The sequence below is a fragment of the Ciconia boyciana genome, chromosome 1 (assembly GCF_034638445.1).
Source record: "Ciconia boyciana chromosome 1, ASM3463844v1, whole genome shotgun sequence".
Lineage (NCBI taxonomy): Eukaryota > Metazoa > Chordata > Aves > Ciconiiformes > Ciconiidae > Ciconia > Ciconia boyciana.
Genome location: NC_132934.1, coordinates 14,558,618 through 14,576,769, shown reverse-complemented (window position 1 = coordinate 14,576,769; position 18,152 = coordinate 14,558,618). Strand labels below are relative to the sequence as shown.

Below are 18,152 nucleotides of genomic sequence, written 5' to 3'. Positions count from 1 at the left end.
CCGCCGCCGCCCCGGAAGCGCTCGCCGGGCGCCTCCATGCGCCGGCTCCTGGCAACCGGCGAGGCGAGGCGAGCGGGGCCCGGCACCCAGGCCCGAGGCTCGCTCCGGCCCGCCGCCCGCCGCCGCCGCCGCTATGCTGCGGGGGGCGCAGGAGGGGCAGGTCACGGCCGTCACCAGGGCGCTGTCGGCCGGTAGGTACCGCCGGCCCCTCGGGCGGGAGGGAGGCGGGAGGCGGGAGCGGCCCGGGCCGGGCCGCGGGGCTGTAGCTGGTGCCGAGCCACGGCCGGCGGAGGCGGCGCGGCGCGGGGGCGGGCCGGGGCGTTGCTGCCGGGATCTCCCGCTGCCGGCCGTCCCGCCGGGGCGCAGGGCACCCCTCAGCCGCTGCTGTCAGGGCCGGGGCTTCCCCTGGCGTGAGCGAGTGCGTGATCCAGGGGAACAATCCCACTCCTCAAGCACCTGCTTAGGCGTTAGAGTTGAAAAAGCGTCTGTTTCTGAAGAACTTTCCCGTTTATTTTACTTTACCGCTGTCCTCTCACGTGTTGCATCGCCTTGGTGCTCATTTCAAGTCAGTGTGTGAGCAACAAGTCTGGTTTCGCTGCCAGAGGGAGTGGCCTGGAAAAGGGAGCGGGAACGCAGAGAAGATCAGTCCAAATTTAATATTTCTGCCGCAGTTATCTCCTCTGTTACCAAAGCCAGGAAGGTACTAAATATAATTTAACATGTGCGTTTCTTTAATTTGAAAGCACCTTTCAAGATTTGAGAACACAGCGAAGCGTTTGGAAGATACCGTCCGATAGCCATGTGTTCTGGTTCTGGCAGTCTTTAAAGCAGTCTGGTGTTTCCAGAGCAAACTAGAAGACTTGGCAATCTGTAGCCTTGTGTGATGCAGTACTTTTATGGGCTTTGATGGGGTTTAATTAAAAAAAAAAAAAGTAAACCACAGAAGGTGAAGTTGCTTTTATGTTTTTTTGCTTATAGCATCAGTACTCTGTCAAGTGGAACCTGTGGGAAGATGGTTTGAAGCATTTATTAAGAGGAGAAACATAAATGTTTCTGCCTCTTTCCAGGAGCTAGAAGATGAGAAGGAACTTTCTGAAGAATCAGGGGATGAAGAATTGCAGCTTGAAGAATTTCCTATGTTAAAAACCCTTGATCCAAAGGACTGGAAGGTATTCAGTTGATACAGATTAGTATCAATTATTTTTGCTGGAAATCTCCTGTCAAAGTTATCTGCCATTCCCAGCTGCTAAAGATCCCCTTCCTCCTCCCCTTCCACCCCCATCTGAATTGGTTTGCGTCCGTTAGCGTTCTAGCTGGGTTTGTATTTTCCACACATAACCGGTTGATGAGGGCAAACTCAAGGGCATGTCAGGATAAGATCTTAGTCTTGAACTGTTGTTTTTCATTTTACTGCCTGTAAGCAGTAAAAAGTGTCTCTTCTCCCTTACTGCTGCCTTTATTCTGGAATTGCATTAGCACTCTTAATATTAAAGACAGCGATTCAATTTTCTGATAATTTAACTTTCTAGGATTCAGTGCTTTAATCCAGTTTAGATTAAGCTACTTGAATTTCTGTAACAGTGGCTTCATTTATTGATATTTAGTTATTCAATAATTATGGCCTTTACGACAATTGTTCTTTTTCTAGTGTTTATTGAGAGAAGAATAATTGAGAGAAGAATTCTGCCTCTTGCTTTTGAAAGATGAGGAGGACAACTGTTTTTCTGTGTGTGCTGTGTTGTGGCTTTTTAGGTCGCATTTATCAGTGTTTATTAGGGTTCATTTTTTTTCCTCAGAATCAAGACCATTATGCAGTTCTTGGGCTAGGAAATATACGATACAGGGCTACTCAGAAACAAATCAAAGCAGCTCGTAAGTACCTTTCATTCATAAACATACCTTTCTTTCAGATGTACGCAACTGTTTTTCACGTGAAAATACATATGTGGCATGAACAAGCTTTTTACTGTTTCACAGACCTAAAAATGCCCGCTTGTTGATTTGTGTTGCTTACCAGCCTTCTAAATTCACATCACAGCTCCAAAATCCACAGGTCTAAAGCTAGGGAATTAAAAAATTTCACTGAGTTCACATCTCGGCTTTCTTGCCTGTGTGTTTTGTCAACAGCCTTGAGACTATAACTGTACACTTCTGCATTTTTGAATCTGCAGCCAGGCCCAGTGAAAGGCAAAGAAATACAACTAGCCCTGCCCTGTGTGTTTCAGTGGGTTGGTATCTTAAAGCCCCCTTACAGTGGTTAGCTGCCACGTTAATGCTAGTGAATGTTTAAGTACACTGCTGTTGTCATTCTGATTAGACTGAGCATTGCATGGGAATGGAGCAGTAGCTCTTGAATTTTCAGGTATTCAAGTAACTAAAAGTTACTTGGGCCACTGAGAAGCTCGGTTTTGCTCTTCTTTGGTCATTTTACCGTGTGAAAACTGTAGAGTTTCTGTGTCTGGATCTCTGGGATATTACCAAGCTGTTAAAAATGTAGTCTTGTGAGGTTAAGTTTCCTTGACATTTTGGGTAAGTAAACAATAGAACTTGGAAGTGCCACTGTGCTGCTTAATGATGTCATGGGCCTGTGTCCTGAATCATGACGTGATTCAGAAGTGCATGCAGGTGACTGGGGGTATTTTATGGTACTTGCATATGAAGGAACATGTTGGCCTTCAGAACTTTTTTCCCTAGAAAGCAATGTGACCAAGAGTTGACTTTGCAAGAAGGATGCAAGTATTTAGTGGAGGAAGATTTAAAAGTACTCTGAAGATTGTTCAATAGCCTTATGAAATAAACTGGTGGTTTTGTGAATTGATCTTGTGAGCAATTGCCTGTATAACTGTACTGGTGTGAGTAGAATCACTGTCCCCAGTGAAACCACAGATGAAGATTAAGTTACTCCCAAATGAAAATGGGTGGAAATTAGCAAATTACCATCTTGCACAGGAAATTATGTTGCCTCAGGTACATGTTGCTTAGCAGTGCCACCATGGAGCATGTGCTAATATAGCATAGAGCAACACCTATTCTGGTGATGATCAGTGGTCTCACTAATCTTGTCGAGCAAGAACTGGGCAAGATCTCTCTTTAGGATCCTAACAGCACTCAATTATTACATGGTAGTATAGAGATGTGAATCTTTCTCACCAGTATATGCTGTGCTTTTCCTATTTTTAACAAGGATTCTGATTTGCTTCTCAAAAGGCAGGTTGCTGTAACTACTTGCATGATATCTTCGCTCTGGTATTTTATAGTGAGCCAAGAAGGTACTTTTTATGTGTATGATAATATGGCTAGGCAAAGAAGTCAGTTTCAAATCTGGTTTTACTGTTTAAACACTAAGAAAACCTCGCTAGCTACTTTAGTAGATACTCTGTATGTGTTAGTTAAATCTTAGGATTTAAGGCCTAAGTAGAGAGAGAGCTTGACCACAAAGTCTTGTGTATGTGCTTAATGTTATCCATGGGTAACTGCAGCAGTCTTCACAGGCTCATGGCTGTAGTTTCCTTGCTAAATTTCATCTTGGATTGTGTTCAGAACTTGAGTAAAGGGATAGAATACAATTTTTATTTTATCTGAACTACTTCGCTTTTCATTAGAAATAACAACTAAAATTACATTAATTACTTTTCTTTAGTTTTACAGTATGATTGCACAGGGAATTGTACAATCTTGCGCAGTTAAGGTCCTGAAACTGCATTATGCTTAAACTGTACACTTACAGTTACTGAAGCACTTTGCTATGCATAATACTAGAATAAGTCCCAGAAAATCAGTACTACTTCAGCTGATGAAGGTGGAATAGGGTTTCTGAGTTGCGGTTATTTTGTGTCCCAGCAAAGATGAAATAATTTTAATTCTGACAATACTGTTAAATCAAAGAAAGTTCATTAACTCATATCTGTTTTCTTCCTGATGTTTGGTGTTTTGAGTATGGTTTTTTACGTATCTATTTAGAGAAATGTCAATTGGAATTATTGTATTACTTTGTAGTTTGTGAGAAATAAATTGTTGATGATGAAGCGTTTCTAAACCTAATGCTTCTGTTTGCTAGATAAATCCATGGTTTTGAAACATCATCCAGACAAGCGAAAAGCTGCCGGAGAACAGATAGGAGAAGGTGATAATGATTATTTTACATGTATAACTAAAGGTAAGCAATTGATCTCTTTTATTAGATACTCTCTCAATTTACTTGATTATCTGAAACATATTTGTAGTGCTTTATTATGCTTTTAAAGAATTGTCAATTACTAAAAAGCCAGAGAAGTTCTTTTCCATTTTAGAAAACTGCCTCAATAAATAGAGATTACACTAATATCACTTCCCTCTGGGTAGAAGCAGTATGGGAGTGCAACTGATAGACATTTGCCTGCCATGCCACTTAGTGATAAAATGCGAACGCTTGTAGCAGCGTATGCAAAGATGAACCACTAGAGGTAGCCACATATCTGAGATAAACTGGTGTGCTATAAAGTAATTCCCCTAAGACACCAACAGCAATTGGAAAATCTGAATTCTAATGCACTTACTCTGCCAACAGAGCATCTGTTGATTTGATGTAGGATATCAGTTTCTTCAGCTGCTCTTTTTTCCCACAGATGACCAAGTGAACTCAATTGAATAACATTTCCTTTCTTGCCTGTAGTGACCTAGAACACCACTGCTGGCCAGTTCCAGAACCACAGGGAGTGTTCTAGGTGTATGACTTAGGCCTCTAGAAATGCTTTGGAGGTTGGCTTTTTCGTTTATTTTAAACAAATTTTTTTGACTCAATAAGATCAAGGCAGGGGGAAATCTTGGAATTTGTGTGTTCTAAACTTTCATCTTCTGCGTGTCATCTTACAATACTAGTTAAAATGTTAGATGATATGTTAGACAAGCTAATGATGTTTTCAGCCTCCCTTAGAGTTGTCAAAAGGAAAAAAGTTGCCAAATAATTTTTTTTTCCATAGTTGCAGTCCTGTCAGAAACTGGCAGATATTTATAATAGGAACAACCTGCACCTGAATTCAGGAATATGCTCTGTGTTATACATGCAAGGAGCAAAATATGTTTCCCCTTAACTGCTTATGATCTAAGTTTAAGGATAAACAGAAAGGAAAGCACAAAATGGCATGGAAGAGGAGTAATGCTTCCAGGCAGCACCTTGGAGGAAGGAAATGCAGTGGTAGAGAAGGGGAATCTGGAGTAGGAGCAAGTGGTAATGGAACGGAGGGAAGAAACTTGGAAAGGCAGGAGAACATAGGTGGGATTCAGAGCTGGGTGTGACAAAGGAATGAGTGGGAGATACAGTGCCAGGGGAACTGAGTATGTGGGAGTAGAATTAGGGATCTGAATGGAAGGGACATATCTTAAGTGGAAGAGGAACCAACAGATGTGCACAGAATTTCTTGCATCAGGAAAATGGTATGAGGGTTATTGAAGCTCCTAGCTTGCAATGTAGAGGGTAATTGGGGTCGTACAGAGTATTGGCAGAGGGAAGTCCTTTCCCAGAGGGGAAGGGAAGACTGGCAGATGGCAGCTCATTGGTGGTCCCTTGCATTCCTTCCTATCTCCATTAACATGCGAGGTGAGATCAGCTTACAGAACGACAGAGCACCAAGGTCTCCTCCAGCTTATCACCTTCTAGGTCTGACCGTTATGGTGCAGTGTTCTCTGTCCAGAGATGCAGTCAGAGAAGCCCATGAATGATCGCAATATGAAGTTGATTCCTTTGATGACTTTCCACTCTTACTGAAAAATAGTGGGTATTGTAGAACTGACAGACAAAGTAATTCCACACTTCCTTGAGAGAAAACAAGAGTTTACTGAAGCTACAGTGTGTGTGATTTTGGGATTATAAGATTCAGTACTGTGATGCTCCCCAACTGCAGGACTGTAAGAACAGGAAAACTGGGAGCGTGTGCATGTTTTGGGTAGTAGCTGTGTGGTGTTTTATGCTCTTTCCAAGTCTCGGTACAATGTCATCATGAGCTGCAAAAATTCTGAGTGGCTCCTGTTCTTGCCAGTTCTGACATCATATTAACTCAGGGACTGCTTTTACTCCATGCCTGTCTTAGTAGACTGTTTTTTGTCAATTTATCTGCAAGGATCTGGTATAGGATAAAAGCCTGAAGATGTCATGCCCAAACTCCCAGTGCCTGAACCAAATTTACTGCTATAAAACTATTTTAAATATAATCTGGTTTGTTACATCGTAATGGCTAAATGTGTTGTTTTTCATAAACATTTTCCTCCTACTTACTTTAACAGGAATTGACAGCAATGCTGTTTGGTGTCACTAAAATAATTAAATATCAAGCTGTACAGAATGATAGATCCAACACAGATCTGAGAGCATCTTTTTAAACATCTAGAACCTTTTCTGTAACATTCCCACCTTGTGGGGAAGACTCACTTTAGTCTCATGTTCTATGTCTGGTAACTTTTTTTCAGCTTATGAAATATTATCTGATCCTGTGAAACGACGAGCATTTAACAGTATAGATCCTACTTTTGATAACTCTGTACCGTCCAAAAGTGAAGCAAAAGAAAACTTCTTTGAAGTTTTTTCACCAGTTTTTGAAAGAAATGCCAGGTAAGCTATGTCAGACTGCCTTTGCTGTTGCTGGAGAATCAGCATTTGCAAACTCTTCTGGCATTGTGTTTGTAACAGGTGTGATTTTAAGGGATGCTGGGAGATGCATTAATTTGCTAGAAATGTAATACAAGTAAAATAGTGCATTCTCTATTATTTCATTTTAAAATATTCTGAACTGTCACACTGGTGGCATTCAGTTTGACTCATGAGATTTTAAAAAAAAAAAAGTCTGTTCTCAGCTCCATATTACTTACTGTCCTTTTTGTACAACACATTGTTTCATCTTAAAATTATTTACTATACCAAGTGTGTGTATGCTACTGACTAAAAATTCCTTTTTTTATGATTTTCTTATGAGGGTGAGACATTAACAGAAGACAATAGTTATGTTCACAATTTAGCTGGTTAAAAGAGAAGATAAATGTAACTATCAATATTTGGTGGTTCTCTCTTAAGGTGTGTGACTTTTTTTCTGCATTTGATTCATGCTTGCCAATTAACTTTGTATTAAGGCTTTCACAATAGCAGTCTATTTCACCTTTTACCTGTATGAAAAAAAGTGTTTTATTGTGTGAGGCACTTTACAACACATTCTGAACAATCTGTTGATTATTTACAGTAGATTCATTGAATGTTTTATCGAGTATTCCAGAGATTCAGACCTGGATCTGTGGTTTTCAGATGGGTTGTTCCCTTCTCTGCTTGGAAATGGATGCTATGTCATGGAGTAACAAATTCTAGAGCCTATGGAAGATTTCCCTCTTTGTAGGGAAAAAACAGAATGAAGGCAGAGCATGCATTATTCCCTTGTACTCCATTAGAATATGTGGGAAACTTCCTGTACCTACCACAGAGCCAAGTTATTCAGAGCACCTTTTGTCCACTTTAAGCTTCTCCACCAGGAGAACATATGTGGAGAATTGAGTATCTACAAAGATAGCTTGTGCTCCATCAGGTCTCCTTGTAGGCACACCAAACTCGGGCAGGAGGAGTTTGCTTTTCTGGGGGAGCTCCCCAGAAAAGGCCCAGCCTGGAGGATGTTTAGAAGGAACTCTGTTTTCTTCCTCTTTCCTGGTGCCCCTCTGTGTTGGTGGGAGGGAGCCTCTGATTTGGTATTTTGATTCTGTACTTAACACATGCCATGTTATGAAGTAAGATTATATATATTATTTCTTGAATATATAAATTTATTTTCAGGTGGTCAAATAAGAAAAATGTTCCTAAACTTGGGGACATGAACTCATCATTTGAAGAGGTAGATGCATTCTATTCATTTTGGTAAGTCAGCTGATACCTCAGTTTCTATTCACAGTATTCAAGATGTGTGATACAAAGGGCTTGCAGACCCTTTTGTATGTAGATGTTGGCTGCGGTCTGTTCTGACCTAGTAATGTCATGAAATTACTCCACAGCTGTTTGGTGCCTTCCACGAACTGAGCTGGCTTTCTCCTAGTTAATACACCCGCGTTGTAAATTTACAGTTACAGCGGGAGCTTCTGACAGTTCTCTGACCACAATGACTGTGAACCGAGATGACCCACAGACTGGGAGTGGGGTTCATCTCGCCTAACTTGTGTTTTCAGTGGAGGTGTCTACTAGGTGTTTAAGCTCCCCTAGTTAAGGGAGGTCTGTCTAGTCCAATAAAGTCAGTAGAGTTTATGGCTTGACTCATCTGCTAAATACGGATGCTTATATAAAGATTACATTAATTTCTCTCTGAACTCTACAGACTGCACTATATCTCCACTGCCTATAATGGGAGCTTAGACAACTGCACGGTAGACATTGAGAGCTGGTGAGACTGATACCATCCTAAAATACACTCTGTCCTACAGTACAGATAGATGTAAATCATTACTTTCAATAGCATCTTGTGTTTTGACTTAACACAAAGTGAAATCATTGTAGGTGCAGTATAATTGTAAATTATGTATTATAAATTGTAAATAACAGTATAATTGCCTACAAAAACCTAATAGTAAAAAAGGTAGATTATTTGTGATAGTTTTGCTGTTTGGTTGGGGTTTTTTTTTTTCATTCATTCTTGGTTTGTTTTTTTACTTTTATTTACCTCAGGTATAATTTTGATTCCTGGAGAGAGTTTTCCTATTTAGATGAAGAGGAAAAAGAAAAAGCAGAATGGTATGTAAGTAAAAAGAAATTTGACAGGAGACTGAGAGATTGATACAGCAAGATTTTCCAACTTTCTATTAGACTGTAAGTCATAGGAGAAAGGTAGCTGAACTAAGACTGAATTCCACTCTCCCAGCTTAGTAGTCAGTCATGGACTTGAACTGGACTGACTGTGGGCTTCTCTTTGTCTTATTTGTGTAACTGAAGTAGTTCTTGCTTGCATCATAGAGGTGTTTCCGAGGTGCTTTGAAACGTGCATTCATTTAAGCTGAGACTTGTGGTTCCAGCAAGTCCCAAACACAGGTTGAACCTGGAGCCAGAACAGACGGATGAGTAAGCAGGTGTCATTTTTCTCTCCAGCTCTTTATGAAACTGTGCTGAGACAAGTGATACTTTCTAGAATTTAGAGAGATTAGTTCCAATGGCTTGATGTTAATAAAAATTGTGTATTTGTTGATGTAGTGATAGTTGCTGAATTATTCAGACCATGTTGCGGTTGGAAAATACCTTCTATTTTTATCCTTCCTACAGTTATAAACACAGAATATTCAAATTAGAGCATCGAATTATTTAGTCTTGCATGTATTTCACAGGACACAACCTCTCACTTAGTCATCCCTGTATAACCATAACTGACATTGTATGAACCTCTTCTTCCAAATTTGAATATAAATCAATTTTGTAGTTAGATTCAGTGGTTAGCTTGCTTTGTGGCTAAAAACTCTGCCATATTTAGGCTGTAGCAAGGCTGTAGCTAGGCATTCATTCCTCTTCTTACGCCTTTTCCTGATATTAAATTTTTTGAGCCTCTCTGGACCCAGTGTTCTCTCTCCTGTGAAGGTTTTCTGAAGGTGCTGTAATCAATTCCATATCACTTGTATTTTTGATAAATTATACAGATCAATCTCTAGGCTTGTCATTGGAAGGCTCTTGAATTATTTGCATAGCTCTTTTTTGTGCTTATTCCTGTGATTAGTGTCCTTTTTTTAAAAATGTTTAGACAAATGGTACATAATACGCTGTACTTCAGAGAGAGAACTACATTTCAGCTTCTGTTCAGATGGTCATGATTCTTGTTATCCCTTCTTGCCAAAGGTGATGTTGCTTATGTTTTAAACCTTCAATCTACTTGTAGTAGTCTCCTACTCTGTTATGGGGATTGTTTTCTTTGTTCTGAGGTATACTGTTCCGTGTTTGGTTTTGTGGATGAGGATATAGACCCCCACTAAAAATTTGCCTCCTTCTTGACAGCACTGACAAAATATTTTCAGATTATTTAGTCAGCCAATTTTTAATCTATTTAACCTGAGCTGTATTTTACTGGAGTGAATCCAGCATGATTTTACTGGAGTGTCATGGTACTTCATAGAAAGTGTTCTTTCTGTGCAGATGGGTTTACTTGACATGACCTATATTCTGTAAAATTGAGATAATTGACATTGATTATATTGCTGCCCTTTAATTAAACTGTATACCAGCATTTCAGTTGTTTTGCTTGGGTTTAATGTTAGGTTGACAAGTGGATTGCATTTTGAAACTAAAGCCCATGATCTCATTCCCTGCAGTGACATGACAGATAAGCAGCTTGTTTTGTCAGGTGTTTTGAAGGTTTGTGGAGTTGTGTAAATGCTTAGCATTTCTGACATGAGCTTGGGGCCTGGAACTTCATTTTTTGAAGTCTATTTTTGAAGTATTCAGAGAAGAGCATCTGTGTGGGGAAACTTTTTCCAAAAAGTTTGTTGCTGAATTTCTAACAGACTGATACTGTAGGGTATTAGCACTGAACTAACTATGCTTTCCCTTTTCAGTCGAGATGAAAGGAGATGGATTGAAAAGCAGAACAGAGCTGCCAGAGCACTGAGAAAAAAAGAAGAAATGAACAGAATTAGGACACTTGTTGGTGAGCATGCAAACTGCTGGTTTTTTAAAGAGAGATTTGTTAACTAACAGTGGAAATCTCCTGGTTTTCTTTTGTACATGATGCATCCTTTCTTCTGCCAGACAATGCATACAGCTGTGATCCCAGGATAAAGAAATTCAAGGAGGAAGAAAAGGCAAAGAAAGAAGCAGAGAAGAAAGCAAAGGTAGAAGCAAAACGAAAAGAACAGGAGGCAAAAGAAAGAGTAAGTTAACTACTTTATTTGGGTTGAAAAACCCTGGTTCATTCACACCTGATCCACTGCTTCAGCTTCCAGACGTGTCAGAAAGCTACTGTTAGAATTATATTGGGGTTTAGAGATATGTTATCTTCGATCCCTGTGCAACAGGCAGTGCAAGACTGACAGCCTTTTGAGAACGAGATGAAAACAAGGAGCACAGATCTGAAACAAAAAAACTTCTAAAATTGCATTCTGTTGTTGCATACGCTTCCTCTGGTTTAGAGGCAGTTGTTAAGTTCTGTGGCCTACCTTCCTTTTCCATAAAATAGATACAGCTGTTTGCCTTGTGCATATGGTCTGTGAATGGTTGATTGGTATGAAACACTTTGAGGTAACGTAACATATTTGATTAATATGAACAGTTTGGAAAAGATGGCTCTGAAAACAGTAACAGGAATGAAAGGGAACTGTAAGGTGCTAAAAAGTGACTTAAAGGACAATACTGGAGCACTGCAAGATATTATGTTAATAATGATGCAGGAGAAATGTTGGACCACTGCATTTTTCCAAGCTTATACTCTTGGGGCAGGCATAGGAAATTTCATACAGTTTTATATCTTCATTGTAAAGGAAGTCAGGATTTATAAACTAGGGGTTCTCATAGTGAGTATTTGAATTAATGCCAACTGGTTTATGTTTCATCACCTCCCTCAAAATTCTTGGAAAACCAAACAGTAAAGTATTAAAAAAAACCCAGACAAACAAACAAACAAAAATAACCAAAAAAACCCCCACACCAAAACCAGAAACAGCACATTTTTATATTGCATGACTGAATGACCCTATAACAGTGTGACTTTGTTGAGATTTTTTTGTTTGTTTTTTCCTTTTGATTGCAGCAAAGACAAGCAGAATTAGAAGCAGCACGGTTAGCAAAAGAAAAGGAGGAAGAAGAAGTTAGGCAACAAGCATTAGTAGCAAAAAAGGAAAAAGAGATACAGAAAAAAGCAATCAAGAAAGAAAGGCAAAAACTGAGAACCACGTGCAAGGTATTTAAATATTATTACAGTGAAATACAGGTTACATCAGTGAAATGACTATGTTTCCTTAGATCAGACCGTATCACATGCTTGCTTGTTCTTATGGCTGGAGATGGGTACAGAAAGTGGGTTTACTAAAAAGCAAAATACTAAAACACATACTTATCATACGGTTTTGAGTTATGAGTAAAGCCGACCAAATAGGTCCAAACACAGCAGTGGCTGAAGAATGCTGTGTGTTAAGCCTTTGTCTGAAGGAACGGGACAATAAAGTTCAAGAACTTTGTAGAACATGTATTTCTGCTTCCAGAACTGGAATTACTTTTCTGATAATGAGGCAGATTGTGTTAAAATGATGGAGGAGGTGGAAAAGCTTTGTGATCGTCTTGAGCTATCAAGGTAAGTCTTCCTGCTGCTGCTTTCTGCTCGTTTTGATACCCATCTTTCTACTAGTTATCTGTTGTAACTTAATAATTTATTTTTAGTCTGCAATGCTTGAATGAAGCACTTACATCCACAACCAGGGAAGGAGGAAAGGCGGCTGTAGTAAAACAGGTAATTATGCTGAGTGTCAAATCAAAATAACAAAGTAATTTGATTTGTGAAATCTACATGACTGATTCAAAGTAAGATACAACATAGCTGCTGTGGAATCCTGCCTGTTAAACACAAAGACCTGAGTTTCAGAGTCCCCAGGCAGATTTGATCTCTGCTCCATTTTACATAGTGCAGCTCATGGCTGGTGAAATAACCAGGGCCAGCTGAGAAAAAAACAGGCGTTTTTAATTAGTAAAGGACACAAAACCTACCATTTGTACAGTATAGAGAAACAGTAGAGGAATTTAATTTTGCCCAACAATGGGTAGCAATTACCTAGAGGGGAAGGAGGGCAGTCTTAACCTATTCTGTTACACAAGAGAAATCCTCGTCTAGGATCCATGACCTGGGGCTAGATCCACAAAAGGACTTAAGTGCTGCAGGCTGTAGCCACTGGAAGGGCCAGTGGGTTGGGTACCAAAGTATAGGAAAAGCAAGACACTTCTGATCAAGATTTACAAAACTCATCAAGGATCTGCCTAAATTTGGCAGCAGGGAAAAGCCATTTGGACTAATAAGGCTGAACCCATATCCTGCAGAAAGAAAAAGGTGCTTTCTCTCGACTGCTTTAGATTCACAGCTGTGAACTTTCTTTCCTGGTGGGGAGGATGATCTGTCCCCATCCCAGGGTCAGGTTTACTCATCAGACAACTTAAGACTCAAATCCTTCTTGTTCTACAGGGCACTGAATCCAATCTCCCAGTCTCCAGGACAGTGTTCCAAACATGGGACAGTCACCTTTCTGTCTCTGTTAAAACTGTTCCACTTTTGCATTAATAAAAATTATCTGTCACGTAACTTTCCTTTTGCCAGGAAGATTTTATTATGAGATAGACAGCAAGAAACCTATTTTGAGCATCCTGCCAATAGGTGTTAAGTGCATAGCTTTTTTAATATTGCCAAGACTAGACTGGGCATACTCAGAAGGAGATACATTAAAGATATGTCACACCACAGTCTCAAGATGAGGTTACAGTTCAAAGATGTGTGATGGATAACTTAAGTTCTGCTGAATTGCTTGCTAACAAACTACACGTGACCATCTAACCCTGAGTAAGCAGTGAGTAACTAAAATCTGGGTTGTTGCAGTTAATGCTAACTTAGTACAACCATAGTAGCTGAGAATTTCTGGCATAACCAGGCTTAGGTAGCAGTTTGGTTGGAAGATTTGGGAATTGGTGTATTCAACCTGGATGTTTAACTGCCCTCACTAGTCACTTTAGGTTCTTAATACTTTTGTGGATCTGTCCCTGTAAGTCAGGTGTTAGCCTGGACATTTATGCTAGATTCAGAAGTTTTGCCTTAATCCTGGGAGTGTTCATTTAATTTCCTAGTGAACTTGTTATGGATTCTTACTGTAGTTCCTAATCTGGGATGGCCAAATTTATGCACGGGATGGAGGGAAATAATACTGGAGCAGATGAGCTCCTCCATTTCCTTATGTATAATGTACAGAACAGAAACTAAGCAAAATTCAAGGCTCAAAGGAATTCCAGAGAGAGGGGTTTGTGTCACTGTAAAATGTAAAAATAAATAATGCTTGTTTACAATCCTTTAGATAGAAGAAATAAATGAACAAATAAGGCAAGAGAAAGAAGAGGCAGAAGCTCGTATGCGCCAAGCAGCGAAGAGTTCAGAAAAGTCAACCACTGGTGGTGGAGGGGGAAGCAAAAATTGGCCAGAAGATGATTTACAGTTGTTAATTAAAGCTGTGAACCTCTTCCCAGCAGGGACTAACTCAAGGTACTTCGTGGGTTTGGTGTTAAAAGCCCTACTAACAATTTTTAATTAAATAACAAGCATAATACAGCTTATTTTCAGACCATCCTAAGTATGATGTCAGTATAAGGACTCCCTAAACTTCCTCCTTTTCCTTGACTGTTGAGCAGCCTGTGGTTTGTCTTCTCTTACTAGCATGCTCTCCATGTCATTGGAGTTAGCTCTGGCCCTGTATCTTCTTTCCCCCCAGACTTGGGCCTCAGTCCATCAGCAAGATTGTGCTGAGGTGCATGTTTGCGCAGCGCTTACTACAGGATAGGCTCCAGTCATTAAAGCAGAGAACAAAACCACAACAGTGGCCATGATGCAGCTGGGTAGGAATACAAGTGTGTAAGCTACTGCCAGTAGCTCCACAATGAATGTGAGGCTGGTGGAGAAAAACAGCCAGAGATACGAGTGAAGTGCCCCAGCTCTCTTTAGGGCAGAGCCAGGGGAAAAGGGAGAGGCTGGGCTTCACAGAAAGCAGCACTGACAATCAGCTTACTAATAAGCATCAAGAACAGGAGCATGCCTTAAATCCTGTTCTTTCCCAGGAGTGAAATACCTTCTTCCACTCAGGATTCACAGATTTGAAGCCTCCATTACAAGGTTTGGATGCTTACTTTTAAAACAAGCTGTCAAACTCTTTATGGAGATGATACCAGTACCTGTTTCTGCACCCCAGCTCAGCAGTCGAGAGTACTCATTGAGAACGCAGGCCTAGACACAATCCTACTGTCTGATCAGGTGCAAATATTCCTCTCCATTTTCTAAGAATGCACTAGGAATAATTCTGGGGCTAGGGCTGTTTCAGGTCTCTCCTGTTGAAGCCCCTTTACCTGATGTTTAGGTATTATTTTCAGGGGCAGTGGAAACAGGGTTAGTAACTTCTCAGCCCTTTCAGTACAGCCTGCAGTATTTAATCTCAGAGGTGTTTAGGGAATTCAGGAAAGCAACAGCTGAGCAGTTTTGAGCATTAGAGGTTTGCACTTACCCACCTATATTCTACCCCATCCTTTTTCTGTATCAGAAGCCAAGAAGTTCACCCAAGCTGACTGAACTCTTAAGGGAAACATCTGCATTTAGTGACTGAAAGCTTTCCAGAATAGTTACCATGAGGGCTTATATGTATTTAGGTATGATTAAACTTACTTAGGAGTTGATATAAACGTGTACAGGAGCTTGACCATAGCTTGTATGAACATAAGCTATTATGTAATACGCTGGTTTACCCTTTCTACTCTTGCTTTAGGTGGGAAGTTATTGCCAATTACATGAACTTGCACTCTACTACTGGAATAAAACGAACAGCAAAAGATGTCATCAATAAAGCAAAGAGCCTCCAAAAGCTTGGTACCTATATTACCTTATTTTTGTAATAAGATGGTCTGCATGCTTTTGTACAGGTTGTTTTTCTTTGAATGGCATTGTGTTTCTGTTGTGACAAAATCCTCTGTATATCCCCAAAAGAAATGTAGTTCAGATTGGAGATTTAGAGGAGCACTTATGTGATGCAGTATTTTCAGCCTAATGGCTATTGTGTAAGTCACCATCTCATGAGTGACTCTCAGGAATTCTCTTACTCTAACTTGATGCACAGATGTCTAGGCCACATGTGTTGCCTAGGCTCCTCTACACTCAGAGAGAGACAAATGGGCCTCTGAGAAAGCTTTCTACAAAGGAAGGTATCCAGAATACATGGAATTTATGAAGCTATAGTGATACTTTAAAAAGATGAATGGGATTCAGCACCAGAGTAAGACACCTAAATTAATGTAGCTCATCTCCTCTTGTGGTAAATGGAGCCTAGAGAGCTCTGGAGTAAGTTCTCAAGGAAAATCAAAACATTCCACTATAGAATAAAAAACCAAAGTTTTCAAGAAGTTTCTCCATTCCAAACCACACACCTGCACAAGGAGGACCCAGACTTTCCCAGTGTTCCTGCCCCTCTGACATGCTTGTACTCTGGGTAGTATGTGAGGTTTGTGCCACAGCCCTTACTTGAGAGAACAGTCCTTCATGAAGTTGCAGATTCAGGCTTAAGCTTACATGGAGAAAGTATTCATCTGAGCAGTATAAAGCAGGATAGGGGTTGGAGAGCCCAACACTTTGTTCAAAGTTTATTGGATCCTGAAAGATTTTGGTTTTTTAGTCTATCAATCTCTTTACCATCATTTTAAAGGAAGTAGGAATTCTGGGGTTTTATGTTTTTATTATTACATCTGGCTTTAATTTTGTTGCAATAATTATTCTATTCAATGTCTGTTGCTCATAGACCCTCATCAGAAAGATGATATAAACAAGAAAGCCTTTGACAAATTTAAAAAAGAACATGGTGTGGTGCCTCAGATGGACAGTGCTGCCCCCTCGGAACGATTTGAAGGTAAAAGTTAAAAGGGAGCTCTTCTTGCAGAGTTGTCTCTGCTGTGCATCTTAGTAAGAAAGTAATCCAGAACTTACTTAAGACTTGGTTACAAACAAACTTACTAACTTACATAGCAAGAAAGTGATCCAGGCTCACTGGTTACTGGATTTGAGGGTTTCTGGTACTCACAGTACAAACCACAGTTAACTGAACAGTGACAGTCTGAAATGCTTCCTGGTGAGGCAACAGGTTAAGTCTGATGCTGAGAGTATCTGTTCCTCAGAGGGTGGTACATTTTCAGGTAGGAGTAGGCCTGAGGGGATGCACTTGAGATACAGCATCATCCTACAGCTAAGCTTTGGTCTCCTGTTAAACCACAAACACCTCCCATCAAGTTTTCCAGACACTTGCAGAAGGCTGTTTCCTTATTGAAATGCAAAAGGAAAAGCTACATTGCTGCCCTAACCATGTGGCTTCACAGGGCAGCTACAGTGACATAACACCCAGCTGACAACAAAAGATGTTGTCAAAAATCTTTGTTAAATGATGTTGTTAAAGATCCCAAGGGCCACTTGTCCAGTTAGTTTCAGGGCTGGGGTTTTTTTTCTTCCAGGTTTTTAGTACTGGGTAGCCCTTAGGTCAAACTAGTTGTATCACAAAACAGCAAGGATTTTAAATCAACTATAATAGATTTTACAATATTTTCTTAGGCTTAACTTATAGACTCCTTATTAAATACTTTTTTTCTTACTGTCATTTTTGTATTTAAAAACAGGATCACCTTTAGATTCATCCCCTTGGACTACAGAAGAACAAAAGCTTTTAGAACAAGCATTGAAGACGTATCCAGTAAATACTCCCGAAAGATGGGAGAAAATAGCAGCAGCTGTTCCAGGCCGGTCAAAAAAAGACTGCATGAAGCGATATAAGGTAAGGTACCTCACCTTCTTTTAGGATTGTAGTGAGCCCAGGTCTTGTTAGAATCCTTTGTTTTTACTGTTGCTTTCCCTACCAGAGACAGTATCTGACAACAGCAAACTAGCACAAGATGGAGCCTTATAGAGAAACTTTTTTTTTTTTGGTAACAACCCCAAAAGAGCAGTAAGGACTAAGTTTTCCTCAGTGAAAGTAGTGACTCTGGAAGCTGGGACGGGAAGTCTGTCTCATGAAATGTCTTACAATTTGACAGCAAGCTCTTGTAGATGGTAAAGGCCTATCCCTAGCCTCTTGCAGGTAAAGTTCCTGCTACAGGGGAAGTAGATAAGCATTGACCTCCCATTAATTTAGTTGTTTCTAAGAGAAATTGTTTTAAGGTATTAAACTGTCTAGATTCCTCACCATGTTGAGAGCTAGAGTGTTTCAGGCTGAATATATGTAGTGTTCAAAACCACAGCATTGTTAAAAGTTCCACATTTAGATAAGTATCTTTCCCCCCCCCCCCAACTCTCCAGGAACTCGTTGAAATGGTTAAGGCGAAGAAAGCTGCTCAAGAACAAGTGATGAATGCTACTAAAGTCAAGAAATGACTCTTACTGACAATCTTTGTTTTATAATAAAAATGCAAATACTGTACA

The 18,152-nt window shown here is 40.1% G+C and overlaps 1 protein-coding gene across 2 annotated transcripts; it reads left to right on the top strand.

Annotated features, from left to right (window-relative positions):
* Window positions 1-18,150, top strand: DNAJC2 (DnaJ heat shock protein family (Hsp40) member C2). 2 transcript variants are annotated; one of them, XM_072859132.1, is made up of 17 exons: window positions 1-191; window positions 1,068-1,169; window positions 1,797-1,872; window positions 4,058-4,156; window positions 6,442-6,583; window positions 7,784-7,864; window positions 8,663-8,728; window positions 10,528-10,619; window positions 10,721-10,842; window positions 11,718-11,867; window positions 12,169-12,257; window positions 12,344-12,413; window positions 14,014-14,198; window positions 15,466-15,566; window positions 16,489-16,596; window positions 17,354-17,508; window positions 18,030-18,150. In XM_072859132.1, exons 2-17 carry the CDS (start codon window positions 1,137-1,139, stop codon window positions 18,102-18,104), a joined length of 1,644 nt encoding a protein of 547 aa, XP_072715233.1. In that variant the 5' UTR covers window positions 1-191; window positions 1,068-1,136; the 3' UTR covers window positions 18,105-18,150. The 2 variants fall into 2 exon arrangements, with proteins under 2 accessions (XP_072715233.1, XP_072715243.1); XM_072859142.1 differs by having other exon boundaries at window positions 14-191; window positions 979-1,169.
* The last annotated feature ends 2 nt before the right edge of the window (window positions 18,151-18,152 follow it).